Source organism: Spermophilus citellus (genome assembly GCF_964194105.1).
Source record: "Spermophilus citellus genome assembly, chromosome: 15".
In the NCBI taxonomy this organism is placed as follows: Eukaryota; Metazoa; Chordata; class Mammalia; order Rodentia; family Sciuridae; genus Spermophilus; species Spermophilus citellus.
Window position 1 is genome coordinate 47,506,954 of NC_138195.1, and position 16,875 is coordinate 47,523,828.

At 34.8% G+C, this 16,875-nt stretch overlaps 2 protein-coding genes across 3 annotated transcripts in view; one reads left to right on the plus strand and one right to left on the minus strand.

The window, feature by feature from the left end:
* VCL (vinculin) overlaps window positions 1-16,875 on the plus strand; it is a 114,247-nt gene that overhangs the window by 35,563 nt on the left and 61,809 nt on the right. For both annotated transcript variants that reach the window (XM_081268674.1, XM_081268675.1), the window contains exon 2: window positions 8,751-8,821. In XM_081268674.1, the coding sequence (XP_081124800.1) occupies window positions 8,751-8,821 (71 nt within the window). The remainder of the gene's footprint in view (window positions 1-8,750; window positions 8,822-16,875) is intronic.
* LOC308634045 (non-histone chromosomal protein HMG-17-like) lies at window positions 6,732-7,083 on the minus strand (the record flags this gene model as incomplete). Its single annotated transcript, XM_081267631.1, has 1 exon — window positions 6,732-7,083. The coding sequence occupies one exon, from the start codon at window positions 7,081-7,083 to the stop codon at window positions 6,733-6,735; it is 351 nt and encodes a 116-aa protein (XP_081123757.1). The 3' UTR covers window position 6,732.

Below are 16,875 nucleotides of genomic sequence, written 5' to 3' on the forward strand. Positions count from 1 at the left end.
TATACCTCCTCTCTCTGTGTTCTTACCATGTGGATCTATGTTCCTTAAACTGGTCATGCTTTCACATATGCTGTTGCATTAACTAGAAAGCCCTCCTTTTAACCTCAAATCCCTTTTCTCCTGGAGAATTCTCATTCAGCTTTATTGGAGTTTCTTCTGTGAAATCTCTTGTACCTCACTGATAAATGTTTGAAACTTGGGAATAACTCGTTTTGAGTATACATTACAATTATTTTTTAAACATTGTCAACAAAGGGCAAGAACAGTATCATTCACTTTTTACGTGTATCCCATAGTGAAGATACAATGCCTACCACATAGGAAAGTACTCAGCAAATACTTGATTAAATGAATAAGTTGGAAATAAGAGTGGATTAGAGTCCCAGATTTTCTTGATATTTGGCCTCTTAAACACTTGACTCTGGCTGGCCATTTGCAAATCATATAAAAAGGATATCAGCAAAGGAGCAGATGAATTATAAATCCATTATTCCTGTAAGAAAACAATTTGATGGTAGGACTTACCCACTATTATCTTTGAATGGCTTGTGCCTAGTAATGGACACATCTGTGTGTGAAAATGATCTTTAGTGTAATGGATTGATCAGCCTAAGACTAATGCCATAAGATGATGATTTGAACCCAAATTAAATACAGGCATATAGGTACACATTTCCATGTCTGATCACAACCAGCTGGTCATAATTAATAGGCCTTGTAGATTGTCACACTGTAAAGGCTTACGTTTTTATTACATGTATTCTCTTACTTAAATTTCCTAATAACCTTTTGTTTAAATACATTATGAAATTGCCCTGCTGCTTTTTAATGTAATTTCTAATAGTTACCACTTATACTGTACAGAATAGTAACAGAAGTCCTCCTTGCTGTGTTTTGTCTTAATGTTTTCTTAAATTTAGTCTAGCTAAGAAAGACATTTACATTAACATTTTTTAGTCCAGGTAGTAACTTGAGCTGGAGTGGTGCTATTTTTTTTTTTTTCTGGAAAGAAACCAAATTTCTCCACATTTCTGAATCAAACTGAGTAGATTGTGATGAAAGGAATAAAAATAAAAACAGCAGAAGACAAAAGCCCTTCTACTTAAGAGTTTTGAACTGAAGTCACATGTTGAACAAAAGATATTTAAATTAACTGTTGAACAAAGTAAGAACTCTTCAAAAGAAACAGGGTTCCCTGCCAAGTCCTCTGAAAATGCCCTTAGGCCTCTTTCTCTTTCTCTACTATTATTTCAGTTTATATGTCTAAGATATTTTATTATCTCATTCTCTTCCTACCACCTAGTGGGCACATAGTTGGCACTTAGTGCTGTTCATTGGATTCAATGGAATTGGGTCTCTGGAGTTAGTTTATTCTCTGAAGAAGAAACTAAAAGAGAAATAATTTTGTCCAGGAATAGAAACAACAAATCTGAATTCTCTGCAGTGGAATGAAATTTAAAAGTAATTAGATTATTCTGAAAGGATTAGTTTTAAATGGAAAACTTGGTCAGAACTTAGATTATAACTCAGACTTATTTGTTGTTTCTCTGCATTTTTTTAACCCTTTAACATATAGGTCTTTTTCAGAGGGATAAGATTTAAGGATTAAAAAATTCAAACATTAACTTTAGTGGAATCCATAATTGTAAAATATAATATAAAACATATAGGAATCAAAAACTTTTAAATTTTATATTTATTATTATTTTTTTAAATTTTGTGGTGCAGGGGATCAGAACCCAGGACCTTTTCATGTTATGCAAGTATTCTACTACTAGTCCCCGCATTAATAATTTTTTACATTGCTTGTTCCAAAAAGAACTTGAGGTAGTAAATGGGAACTTAAAGTAGAGGAGACAAGTTTAAAGGTATATTTCCTTTACCACAGAGCTAAAGTGTGGTTTGGTCAACCCATTATAGGTAAGTAAGGAGACACCTAGCGAGATCACATAGTAGTAGGAGAAATATTTGAGTAATTATGTGACTTATTTGAGATCACATGGTTATTTATTAGCTAAACTAGAATAAGAAACCAAAATACCAAATTCTGGCATGTATGAACATTTGTTTTAATAGGCCAGGTATTTTTGCTACACAGGTTTGAGACAGATTAGTTAAGATTATTACTGATCTGTTTGTTTGTAAAGTTGTAGCCTTTATTAGGAATCATACTTCACCATACTAAGTTGACCTGCAGGAATAATGTTTTCCCAGTTAGCAGAGCATTTTGTGAATTAACCCTTTATTAATTGTTTGTTCTACTCTATTTTTATTTGGAAAATATAGGTGCTATAGAAACTTTCTGTTTTGAGGATGTGAGGAGAGAGGTGGAAAATGTATTTCCTGTCATCTCCTGATTGATGGCTTTGAAACTGGAAGCTTTGCCTGGTTTTCCTAGGCAGGCTTTGCCACTTGTTCACTTGTATATCTTTAGAAGCTTTTTTTTTTTTTTTTTTTTGTGTGTGTGTGTGTATGTGTGTGTGGGGGGGTGCTGGGGATTGAACCCAGGGCCTTGTGCATGCAAGGACTTTAGAAGCTCTTGATGTGATATTTCAGTGATAGAACACTGAATTGGCAATATCAAGAACAGAATATGACAATCCTTCAATAAATGGGTAGGTCAAGCAAACATAATTCTTAGTATACATTCACTTCGTATACAGAGCCTTTCCCAGGCACACTGGACTTTTTTTTCTAGCATCATTTCCTTTGCTGAAGCTACTCCAGCCTGTTCAGTAAACCATGTACTCAAACACATCTGACTTAACCCTTTCCATTTTTTTCTGATAGGAGGTAGTCCTGTGATGAGACTATAAGAAAAACATAATAGAAGGTTGATAAAGCAACTGTGAAGAATGAATTAGAATAAGGAAGATTGTGGAGACAAGAATACTAATTTTGGAGATAGTGAAGTTTCCATGGATCTGAGTTGTCCAATATAATAGTTACATGTATCAGTTTGGATAAAATTGAAAATTCAGTTCATTGTTTGCACTAGCCACATGTGGCTAATGGCCGTTGTGTTGGGCAATAGAGATTAAATAGAACCATTTCCATCCTAACAGAAAGTTCTATTGAACATTACTGCCAAAAATCAACTCCCTAAGTGAAAATCACATTCGTTCTTCATAGTTATATTTTATGTGTTATACCTTAAAAACTGGGCCGTTTGTCATACCTAACCCAATTCTAGGCTGGGTGTTTTCAGAGTTAGAGAGATTGTGGATACTATCACTACAAGTATAAATGCGGTTTAGTGTCCAAAAAGTAAAATTTAGTGTCCATCACTTAAATACTTAAGACTAGCTTCTAAATAAGTAACACTTGAGCATACTGTTATTATTCTCTTCTCTTTCCCCACCTATTCCTCTCCTTGCAAAAGAGGCACAAACTAATTAAATATAGTTCCTTTCTACTTACTTCTACTGGGGGCAGAGTATTTTCTATTTGCAAAATTGTTTTAATGATTTTGCCTGGTGTGATTATGATTGTTTTATCTTATGATAAATCTTTCCTATATATCAACCTTCCAGTATTGCTGCTATTTTCTTTCTTTCTTTTTTTTTTTTTTTTTTTGTACCAGAGATTGAACCCAGGGGCGCTTAACCACTAAGCCCCATCCCCAACCCTTCTTTTATATTTTATTTAGAGGCAGGGTCTTGCTAAGTTGCTTAGGGCCTCACTAAGTTGCTGAGGCTGGCATTTAACTTTCAATCCTCCTACTTCAGCCTCCCCAGCCACTGGGATTACAAGTGTGCACTAACACACTTGGCTCAGTGTTGCTGCTTTTGAAAACATTTCATTTAATTGACCTAGAAGTCATTTCTAATTTTTCTTCATCTTAGTCTACTCCATAGTCTACTCCATATCCTCCATCCTACCCAGTCCAAGAACAAGTTCTAATAATGGTTCTTTCCCCCAAAAGATATAATAATTCTGTTATTTTTTTTTTTCCATTTCCATTTTCACAGTCTTGTTTTAAGTAACTCTTTCTCTCCTGGATGATTGCAGTAGCCTGTTAATTGCCCCCTAAGATCTCCACATAAAAGGCAAAGCCATCTTTTACAAACAAAATCACATCATACCAATTTCTTGTTTAGGACTTCTCTTGCTGTTGTCCTTAAAAAGGATTCCAACACCTCATCCTGGCCTGAAAGGCTCCTTGTGACCTGGCCCTGGCCTTCTTACCTGATCTCATCACCACATGGCGCTTCCCTTTTTTCCTAAGCTTCTTTGGCCTCCTTTAGATTTTCTAAGTACACCCCATCTTTCCTGCCTCAGGGCCTTTTTCTTGCTGCTTCCTCTGAACTGCTCTCGCCCAGCTCTTGCTGAGTGCTTTTCTTAGCTTCAAAGTCTCAACTCTGAGGTTGTTTCTTGAGGAAAGATTGCTTTGTCTATTCTTTCTAAAGTAGACTCCCACTACTTCCACCCCTTATTCTATAGCATCACCCTGATCATTATCTGGAGTTCTATCATTTGTTTAGAGAACACCTTAATATTACTCTTAAAATTAAAAAATTATATTGCTACAATTTTCTTCCTCCCCATGTATTCTGACTACCCCTACTAGAATATAAGTTCTATGAGGGCAGGAAACCTTTTTTTATTTTCTGCTCTATTCCCAGTATCTAGAACAGTGCCTGGCACTTGTGTAGTTTTCTCAATAAAAGTTTCATAATACTGAAAAACTAACAACTTTCCAAAGGAGATTTAAGAAGAACTTATCTCTCTCTCTTCCCTCCTTGTTCTCTGTGTCTCTGTCTCCCTGCCTGCACATGAAAGGAAGCTCCATGTGTCTTATATGTGAACATCCTTTTAGGCTGTTCATACTTAATATGAACCAGTGACTTCTAGGCTGAACCTCATCTTTTTTACTTCATGAAGTTGTGATCCACAGTTTTTTTTGAATGGTTAGTTTCAGCTGGAAAACATAGTGAACAATACATCTGGAAATATTCTGTCATGCTTGATCTGAGAAACTGTAGAAAACCAGCTGCTGATTTGAAAGGCTTTTATTACGATACAGATAGTCTATTGTCTACAGAAGTACTGGCTATTGCACAGTAGTGTGTGTGTTGCTTTTTCTGAGCTATTAGCTTGAGAGAAAAAACTTGTATTCACTAATTTATGCATGACTTGTAGTCTCTAAGAATGGTTTATTGTGCTGTTCTATTTAGCTGATTTACTGTGCATTTAGGAATTTTTCTTACTCCATTTTTTCTTCTTTGGATTCAAAAGTTAAGTGGCAAATAGGATTGAGATACTTTCCAATCTTCATTTAAAAAATTTTACAGGAGTAACCAATTTTCTTCCTCTATGGGTTTCTGCATTCAAATGTCATTTAAATTTATAACTCAGTATTTCTATGTAGCTGTATATTGATAAAAATTGGTAAATTTCATCATTTACTATGTTAAAGTTTACTTTTCATAGAGTACTTTATAATCATGACAGAATGGGAGAGAGATTGGTATCCAAGCCCTACACAGGAGGTGAAGAAAGTGAGGCGGTGTATCATTTGTGGTATAATGCATTCACATATATAATTTGATTAGTGTGACTTTTAATATTTTGACAATATTTAACTTCATGTTTCTGGTGCTGAGTGTGAATATTTTAAAAAAAATTTACTATTACTATTTAGAAGATTTATGTAAAATGACAGATAATTTCTTAACTTTCAAGTAGGAAATAATTACACCTAAATAGCTTAGAGAACACCTTAATATTACTCTTAAAATTAAAAAATTGTATTGCTACATTTTAAAAAATTTGGAACTAAACAGTGCAAATCCAAATTTACTCAAAACGTCCTAAGCATTAATACAACTACTGTTAACATTTTATTTTCTATTCTTTCAGTGTTGTATATATATAAATTTTGTTGTTTTTGTAATGATAGTATATTCGTTTTTATATGTTTTCTTTTATTTTTTTTCAAACTGTATCCAGCTTTATTAGAGATACTTTTCATAACCAATCATGGTATTTCAGGCAGGACATGGGCAGACAATCATTAACAGTATACAACAACTTTCAAACTCCCTTCTTGAATGGACTACCAAAATCAGAAAGCCATTATAAAACCCAATGAAGTCTTCATTTGATGCTCTGAATAGGGAAAATTTAGCATGTTGTTTAACAACTTTTCACAAGCCGACCCTGACTTTCAGGAAATGAAAGGAAAATGGCAAAAATTATTAATCTGAAGATCCACAATCTAGAAAAGGAACTGCTGCTCTTCTGAGGGACATATTCTCAATGACATCACTGGAAAGTCCAGATTGCCCCCCACACTGGTAAAACCAATGTTGGGAATCAGGTCCCAACAGGTCTGAGTTTAGGGGAGATAAGTCTATGCCGATGGCAGAGAGGGACAGGAGGACATACAGATGAGTTTGAGTTTTTCCATACCACAAGGCATTTGTGCCAAGGTGGCTATGTGTGCCAACATCAGGGAGTCCCTTCCTCTTGGGAACAAAGAGGAAGTCTTTCAAAACTAGAAGGGAAAGGTGTTTTCCCCCCACAGCAATCCAGCTTTGGAGACATTCTACTAGTGACATATGCTCCTTCCCCCCACCCCCAAAACAACAATGAAGTGTTCTGTGTGCTAACAACATAGCTTAAAAAAAAAGTAAAACAAAATTCTGCATTTTTATAAAACTTGATAAAAAATAGTATTTCAAACTGTACAATCACCAGAAGTACACAGTTATCAAAACCGCACACACTTCACTTGGCATCTCCAGCACCTTCAGCTTTCTGTGCCTGGTCTGTTTTGGCATCTCCATTTTCTGCAGGGTTATTCCCATCCTTGCCAGTGTCAGCTTTTCCCTTTTTCCCTTTGGGTACCTTCTCTCCCTTCTTTGCAGGGGCCTTTTTAGGCTTGGGCTGTGGCTTTGGAGGAGCAGGCTTGGCAGACAACCTTGCAGATCTTCTCTGTGGTTCCTCTTTCACCTTGGCTTTATCTCCTTTAGCATCCCTTTCAGCCTTTCTCTTGGGCACGGTTGCGACGGCGCTGGACACGGGGATGCAGCTGCCCGCTTTGGTCAGTGCGGGGGTGGGGGGTGATGGGGGGGTCATTCTCGCCTCTTCTTCTTCCTCTATGTCTTCTTTTAAATGAAAAATGTCATAAAGATTTTTCTCATAGAGCTGAGTCTTTGACCATTGCTTTAATGGTCCCCATAATACTCAATCGGAAACTGTATCTTAATTTTTTAACTTTTCCTTTTTGTTGGATAAGTTATTAAAAAAGTGTTTTAGCTATTACAATTAATTAATTAATATCATTGTGAATACTTTTGTGAATATTGTTATTACCACATTTTTTATATTATTGCTTATAGGGTATATTCTCATAAGTGGAATTCCTAAATGTGACCTTTTTTTGCCTTTTCTAATATACACTAGCAAATAATTTTCTAAAGAGAATATATTAGTTGATATTGCCATTCACAGGGTTTAAAACTACTTGTTCTGTTGTTGCATTCAGATTATGTATTTTACTTTTTAAGTTGACCTATAGTTAAGGGACAACATATTTTAATTTCACTTTTTAAAATTACTGTGAAGGGGGCTAGGGTTGTCACTCAGTGGTAGAGCACTTGCCTAGCATGTGTGAGGCACTGGGTTTGATTCTCAGCACCACATAAAAAAATAAATAAATAAAATAAAGGTATTGTGTTCAACTTTAACTAAAAATAAATTAGTATGAAGGTGCATATTTTTATGTTTGATTTCTAATGTCAGAGTCATTTTAAATATTTTTCCCTCAGTTCCAATAACTTCTATTTTTTTTCTGTATAGGTATTTTAAACTACCACACTTCATATATTTCCTGTAATCTTTTAGAGATATAGCATTATACATATGTATAAGTCAGGCCATGGTGGTATATATCCTAGTGACCTGGGAGGCTGAGGCAGGAGGATTGCAAGTTTGAGATCAGCATCAGCAATATAGCAAGACCCTGTCTCAAAATAAAAAATAAAAACATGTTGGGATGAACCCAAGTACCATGTATAGTCATAAAGCTCTAATTAAAAAAACAATAAAAAATAAATATAAAAATGGCTGGGGATGTGGCTTAGTAGTAGAGTGATACTGGGTTCAGTCTCAAGCATGAGGGGATGACAAAAACATATACATATATATTCTTCTTATTTTTTTTAAGTTGTAGATGAACATAATACCTTTATCTATCTATCTATCTATTTATTTTTATGAGGATCAAACCCAGTGCCTTACACGTGCCAGGCAAGTGCTCTACCACACAGCCCCAGACCCTATACATATATATTCTTTTTTTTTTTTTTGAGAGAGAGAGAGAAAGAGAGAATTTTTTAATATTTATTTTTTTAGTTTTCGGCAGACACACATCTTTGTTTGTACGTGGTGCTGGGGATCGAACCCGGGCGTGCCAGGCGAGCGCGCTACCGCTTGAGCCACATCCCCAGCCCCATATATATTCCTGATGATGAATTTCTCTTTTATTCTCACTATGCTCAGTGGTGTCTTCAAATTAGTTACTCTGTAGAAGGAATAATTCCATTTATGTTATTTAAGTATGTTGTGGAAGCATATATGGGAACAATCTTAATAATTCAAAAAATGCAGAAATTGTCTTTGGATTCAGAAATTTCAATGATTGATTATGTCTTAAAGTATAAGTTTCAAATATATTTAAATAAATAATAGTTTGTAAAAGTTTGAAAATTTGTATTTGAATTATGAATCTTTCCCTCTTGTAGGTTGGAAAAGAGACTGTTCAAACTACCGAGGATCAGATATTGAAGAGAGATATGCCACCCGCATTTATTAAGTGAGTAATTAAAATATTTTGTTGCTTGACAGAAAAATCTTGTTAGGAAAAGTAACTGATTCCAGGAATAACTTTTTTTTTTTTAAATATAAAACTTATGTTTACAATTGAAATGTCAAGTTTTGGTCTTTCAACCCTTCTTTTCCTACTATGTTGATTTTAGTCATTGGTGTCAGGCACTTTAGTCAAGTCCTAAGTAAAAGTGAAGACTGATGAAAGAGACACTTCCCCCATCCCCTAAAAAGAGTAGAACTTCTTGAAGACAAGACTATTAAAGAAACTTAATAAAGTAATGCACCCCCCATGATTAGAAAAAACACTTAAAAAGAGAGTAAATTCAAATGGCCCAAAACATAAAAAGGTTATCCATCTAAGTAGCTATTGAGGAAGTGCAAATTATTTAAATCCCTGAGTTAGAAAGTCTGATAACATCAGTTATCGATAAGGTTGTGGAACAGTCAACTGGATCTCTGTTGGTTGGAAATATAAATTGGTATGGAAACTTTGGAAAACAGTTTGGTGTTAGTAAAGTACAAGACAGGCAGCTTGAAAGTGTATTCTCTGGAGATACTCAGGCATATATGCACAATAGAATTCACATAAAAATATTTATGTCATTTGTCAAGATGACCTCACTGATCTGTCTATAGGAGAATGGATTAAAACAATCATGGTATTGTCATAAATTGGAATATTAATGGTATTAACAATAAGAAATGAGAATTTTTTACTTTAAAATATCTAAAGTATTAAAATGTTTTGTTTTTAAAGAGCAGTGAATGAATCTTAAAATTTTTTGAAGGACATTCTACTGTTATATATAACTAATTAGAACAAATAAAAAGTTTTAAAAAAATTTTTGAAGGAGGTTAGTGATAGACAAATAGTTCATTTATTTAAAGTTCAAAAACATGCAGGAAAAAAAAAACTGCGATTAGGGATGCCTATTTATATGGTCAAAAAACAAAGGTGAGTAAGGAATTAATTGTCAATAAAGTCAGGGTAGTGGTACCTCTGATGGATGAAGAGGTTTATATTTAGGGAGAGGCATACAGAAGCTTCTAAAGCAGTAATAATATTCTATTTCTTGACTTAAGTGATGAGCTTACAATGATAGTTGTTTTATAATTATTTGTCATTATAGTTTTATGTAATTTTCTGTATTTAGGTTATATATCACAATTTTGAATAAAAATAAGATGTTTCTATTTTTAATCTTCCTTGTGTTTTATTATTTTCATTGAATAGATGCAAAAGTTTTAGTCATTGATGTCTTATTTCTAACTTGAGTGGGTGTTTCTATGGAACTATATTTCTTCCAATTCATGTGTCAGGGAATAAGGTACTGGCAGCATCTATTTTTTGTAAATTTTACTCTGTGCATCTTTTTCTTCCTTCATTGGACTTGATGATCTCCAGTGTTTCTTCCAGCTATACCCTGTATGGGCCTACTTTGTTTATCTGCCATTCCATCACCATGATAATATTAAGATGAATAGTATGCTGTTAAACATATAATTAAACTTGCATTTGCCTTACATTAAAAATAACTGTAGCTTTTACCAAGTTGCTACTAACCCACTGGAAGATAAAGAACATTGTTGAGAGCCACAGACAAGTCAAGATGGCGCCTGGCACTTTGCCAAGAGGAGTGGTTTGAGAAGTAAAGCCATCGAGCCATTAAGATGATAGAGATTCCTTACTGATTGACTGCTGTGTCTAGATTATGTCAATTAAGTTAAGCTGTGTGTAATCGTTAAGATGATGAGGATTCCTTATTGGTTGACTGCTGTATCTAGTTTATATTAATTAAGAACAAGCTGTGTATTCAGTTATGTATATATACCCCTACTGTCCTACAATAAAGCGGCTCCCGCTGTATCAGCCTTCACAAGTTGCTCCCCCCCCCCCCCCCCCCCCGCTATTTTTGCCCAGCCAGACTGCGGCAGAGCGTGAGACTCTGAACAGAGAGTTTCAATATCAAGTGGGTGGTTGCATTAGATAACCTTCCAAAAAGTTTCTTTTAATAAGACACCTACCTGTTATTAAAAAGATTTTGGATGCTGGAAGAAAAAAACTTACTGTTTTCCCCTTTTTGTGGTGTTGGGAATTGAGTTCAGGGGCACTTTATCACTGAGCTACATCCCTGGCCCTTCATTTTTATTTTGAGATAGAATCTTGCTAAATGCCCAGGCTGGCTCAAACTTGCAGTCCTCCTTCCTCAGACTTCCTAGTAGCTGGAATTACAGATGCAGGCTACTATGCCTGGTCTTACTTTGCTATTACAAAGATTTCAGATGCTGCAAGAAAAAAAAAGGAAAAAATCTTACCCTTTCATTAATATTGACATCCAAGTTTATAAATATAATTTGGCAAATGGATTTTTGTCAGGAAACTCATTTCTGCTCATTCTCAAAGATATATCCTTGAAATATGCTATGTATTCTCATAGGCTTCCTTGGAGACTTAGAAAAATTAAAGAAGTGTATGCTGTAGTTGTGATAAAATCTTCAAAGGAATAGGTAGCTATAAAACAAAACAAAATTTTCTTTGATCACCCTTGGTGGCAACTGGGACACCAACCCCTTTCTCTGTTAATTGGTAATTTAAAGAAAAGAATTATGCATTTATTCTTCCTTTCCTATATAAACTTTATTTTAGAGTAGCCCAATAGCCCTAGTTGATGAGGAGAATACCATTCAATAAATATGGAAGGAAGACAGGATTAGAAAGTCATCATTGTATAACTTTTCTTGATAGAGTTGGTTTAGGTAGAGATATTTAGTGGATAAAACCATTCAGAGGTTTGAACCTCTGTTGTGCCATGGGGGAAAATCTTTGGCCCCCATGGGCAATCTGGGAAAAATAGGGTATTATAAACAACTAAAAGATTTACTAGGCTGTTTACTTAAAGAATATATAACTTAATATGCCACATTCTGAAATGTTACTTGAAAAATAGCCTAGAGTACAAACAACAATATAGTTGTGGTAATCAAACAGACTTAGAGGCAAATAAACATTGTACAGTTTAAATCATGATGGTTCTTTATGTTTTTCTTGCTTTTCTTAGAATACAAATGAAGCAGAACACAGTAGATGACTGGACTTGTAGTGGGGAGGGGACATAGAGGGAAACAGATGGAAACAATTAATGACATCTTTGGAACTGTTGAGTAGGACATTGTTTGTACTGTTTGCTTGATGTTTAGATGTTTCCAGAGCATGGATGACCTAAGCTTCCTCTGTAGTTTTCTTTTACAAGGATTTCTAAATAGTGACTGCTTAAGGCAGCAGTAACAAAGAAAATGTTTTACAAATTTATTGTTTTAAATCAGTCTTTTCCTAGAATATTAGGATGTCAGGGTTAGTGAAAACAGAAGATTCTTGGCCTGCAGATAGATTTATACCTAAACCAACTGATACATATTTAAAGATTTTTCAGAAAAGATATAACATTTTAAGAATAGGGTTTTCAAAATCAAAGAACAGTCATATTTGTATGACTGGCAATTAAGGGCGTTTTGGAAAATGTGTTAATATCAGTTAAAAATGATTGAGCATCCCTAATCCACAAATCCAAAATCTAAAACACTCTGAAATGTGAAACATATCTGATCCTGAACATTTTGGGGTATAGGATATTCAACCTGTATTTGAATGGTAATTTTCCATGAGGGACTTATAATGCTCAAAAGATGCCTTATTGTAAAAGAGAACCATTTTAATATAGAACAAAATTTACATTGTCACCGGAAAGCTTTTTCTTGGGTGGAGCAGAAGTTATTTTATCTCTGACTTCACAGGCAGATAAAATACACAGTTTACTAACTTTACCAAGATTGCAATGATAGCTACAGTGTTGCACAAGAGGTATACTGTTGCATGATGATTGCCATAGAAACTTCTGTGAGGATCATAAACTTCAGGAGTGCAATATCCATGATGTACTATTAAAATATTAGTTAGGCTCATCCCATGAGAAGTCATTTGTTCCCTTAGAGACTGTCAGCAGGAGAGTTAGCCCCTGTACTCCATGTTTGCACCTGAATCATCATTGTCAGTTGTCAGTGTCATCATCATCATCAACTACAGCATTAATTAATATTTATGTATATTGATTGATCAATGGGCTAGACACACTTATTGGTTAATTTTTATTGATTGCTTTCTATTTGTCTAGCTTGGTAAATGCTATGTAGAATAGCAGTTCTTACCTATGTATAATGAATGATCACTTACGAGATCTGTACAAGTAATTTATTAATAGTAATAAAGAACCAAAGTTTACTAGTGCTTCATTTTAAAAAGTAAATTGAGCATGTTCAAAAGTCACATGTTTACTAATATCCCTCTCATTCCTATCTACTTTTTTTTCCTTTTAAAACTCTCATTGAAGTATAATATATTCTCGTTTTTTATTATGCTTTCTTTAGTGGGAGTGAAATTACACTTACTATGGCTGGGAATTATACACAGTCCCAGATACATACATGGGAGTATATGGGGCATGTCATACATATGAATTTTATTTTTCTATGTATTATGGAGAAATAAAGGTGGAAATTGTGGCTGCAGAGGAATTTTTTTTAAAAGAAATACTTTAAGTTTCAAATCAAAAGCTGTAATACAGACTGACTTTGTAATAGGAATACAGAGAAAAAGACCAACATTAGAGGTAGGAATAATAGAAAAAGTCTCATGTAGGAAGTAGGATTCAGGAGGACAGAGAAGGTAGAAAGGATGGCATGAGCAAGTCATGGGGGCCTGTGAATCCAGAACTAGTCATGATGGGGTTCTAGGAAATAAGCTTTGAAGGTAAGTTGGGCCAACTGATGAAGGTCCTTGAAAGCTTGGTAAAGCTCTTTAGAATTGAGCAGCAGAGAAGCTTTGCAGTTTGTGAGCTGTTGAATGACAACATGTAAGTGATTTTTCAGGAAGATTCATAGCCAAATACAGAATGAATAATTGGTGCTAGTGCCGTAATGAAGGAAAATAAGTTATATGTCAAACCTACCAGAATCATTTCTGTCAATGTGGATTTGCTTTTAATTGATTCTGTGGGAAATATTTACGGTAATTTTATTTGCCTTTGAAAAATTGCTTATGCTGTCTTCAATGAATTTCATCCTTATTTCTGCAATAGAGCAGGAATGAATAAAGAAGGCAATTCTTGGATCCTGGCCAGGATTATTCAGTATCTGAACATATCAAAAGGTGGTGGTCTTGTGATATAAACTCCTTGAAAAGGGCATAGTATGTGTTGTCTGTTGGCAGGCAAATGACAGTTTTATTTAGAACTCTAAAGTGTTGTCACATTCCGCCTCAGTGCTGTTTTGAACAGTCTGCTTGAAATCATCAAAACTTGGATTGATTCACTAGCTTGGATTATTTTTAAAACATATTGAAATGTCTAGGCCTAGTGAATAAAATAATGTTCCAAAAATAGTATATGAAAAGGTACACTATTGCTACATGATTGCCTTTAATCATGTTTCCTGCATAATTACCTTATTTTAATCCTTAAACTTTAGCTGAGCACAATAATGGTATATACTTGTAAAATTTTACCATGATTTGTATTATTGTACAAAGAAAAAACCTTTAAGATGATCAAAACATGTTTATACTTAATTTTGACCTCTTAGACCTGAAGTAATATTGTCACATTTTTAGCACTTACATTTAGCTTTTTCTTTGCTTTTGATCTTGAGCACTCAAACTAATTGTGATGTAATTCTATTTTTAAACACTTGTGGGTGGAAGTGCCCAGAATATCTTTATTTTGAATTGATTTTTTGATCATATCACTCATTGGTTTCTGTTTATCAGGGGCTAATGCATGCTTCTAATGTTTTGGTTAACTTGAGTTTTTTGTGATCCTTTCCATTGTCATTATACAAGAAGATTTTTGTCTATCAATGTGGATGACCAAGTGTCTGCGAGGTAATCATTCACATCTGCCAGTTGTCTTGCTGCATTTTTGACCTAGGGCAAGCACTCAAACTTTAAATAGTTCACCTTTGGACTTGCCACAATTAAATGTAGTTGGGTACTACTGTTTTGCACAGACTTTCTCAAACAAAATGATTTGTGAAGTTTTGAATCTTTTTAAAAAGAACCAAGTCGTTTTATAAGTTTGTAGACAAGTTTTGAATAGCTTGACAGAGATTGAATCTTTGGTTTACTTTGTATACTATTCATGATTAAGAAATAAGCATATAACAGGCTGGGGTTGTAGCTCAGTGGTGGAGAGCTTGCCTAGCATGTGCGAGGCACTGGGTTTGAGTCTCGGCACTGTATATAAATAGATAGATTTAAAAAAATAAAGATCCATCAAAAACTAAAAATATATTTTAAAAAGAAATAAGCATATAAAACTATAAACATGTAATACTTCAATTTCCATTTTCTGCAGAGTAAACAAAATCATATGAGTGAAAAGAACTCAAGGTGCCAAGGGAACTCATTTATTGTACACTTACTATTGAGCAAGGTAGATATGTTTGTATTTTCTTACGTAATTCTAAGAATACCAATTTCAAGATAATAATAAACTCCTTTTCCAGATAAGAAGACTGAAGTTCGACAAACTTATTTAACCTATTCAACATCAGTCAACTAGATAAGTGGCAAGACAAGTGTCTGTATTGGTGGTCTCATGGCTTCCAAGTTTATATTCTTTCTGCCATCTGATCTTCAGAGAATTGTATAGTCCATCCCTAGCCCTCCAGGCAGAACTTTGTATCAGTTTTAGATGAGATAACAATTTACACTTTCACTCACTATTTCCAAAGAAGGAATAGTACAAATAAAATTTGCCATGTATCACATTGTTTTAAAAACTAGAAAGAGGTTGAAGTAATAAAATTTTAAAGATTTAAAGAATCATGGAGATTATTTAAAAAAAAAATTTTTTTTTTTAATATTTATGTTTTTAGTTTTCGGCAGACACAACATCTTTGTTTGTATGTAGTGTTGAGGATCGAACCCGGGCCGCTCGCATGCCAGGCGAGCGCGCTACCGCTTGAGCCACATCCCCAGCCCTCATGGAGATTATTTAACCAACTGCTTTATTTTTAGATGAATTGAGCATCAGCTATACCTTATAGACGGACTTATTTTTGCCATGATTGCCTATTTTTGTTAAATGCCCTTTCTGTATCTATTGATACATGTAATTTTTATCTTTTTTTTCTGTTAACATGGTCTGTGGTCTTATACATAAGTAGATTTTCTGATAGTGGATTATTCTTGTATTTCTAGTGTAACCCTATGTGGTTCTGATTTTTTAAAAACTACAGTGCTGAATTAATTTTGCTTACATTTTGAAAGGATTTTTGCTTCTTTGTCCATGAGAGACCTTGATCTATAATTTCCTTTTCTTGTATTTTTTGTGTTTAGTTTTGCTACCAAGGTTATTTTAGCTTCATAAAATGAGGCCTTTTCCTGGTCTCTGAAACAGTTTATTTATATACAATAAAGATTATCTGTTCTCAAGTTTGGCATAACTTGTACTTAAAACTCCATGAGTCTTTTTCCAACCTTGCACATGACTGAGTCACACACCCCGGCTGGGTGCTGAGGTGCTCAGTCACAGAAATGTGGCAGAGCTTTCCCCACCCTTCTTGGGTTCAAGGATAGATGTCTCGTGCATGGGTGTGTCTTGCTACAGTCCCATGGGTGAAGCCATGCTCACCTGTTCCTTTGTAATATAACCCCTTGCCCTGTTTAGGATAGAATCTTCCATGGAAGTGCCTTGTGTGTATCCCCTTCTCTTACTGTGCCCTTGGGTGTGGCCTACCCAGGTGCCAGTCAACCTGCTGACAGTGGACATCATGAAGATAGACTCAGCCCCCTGAAACCTGATCCTGTGCCTCATTTGAATAGCTTCTCCTTAATAAAAGGGGTCAGCGCGTGCTCTCCCTCTCTCTCTTCCTGCGGACCCTTAAGGTCAGAGGAGCCTTCACAGGGACCCCAAAGAAAAAGGTTAAAAAAAAACTCCATGAGTCTTTTGGAAGGAGAGACTTGATTCCTCATTCAGTTTCTTTTTG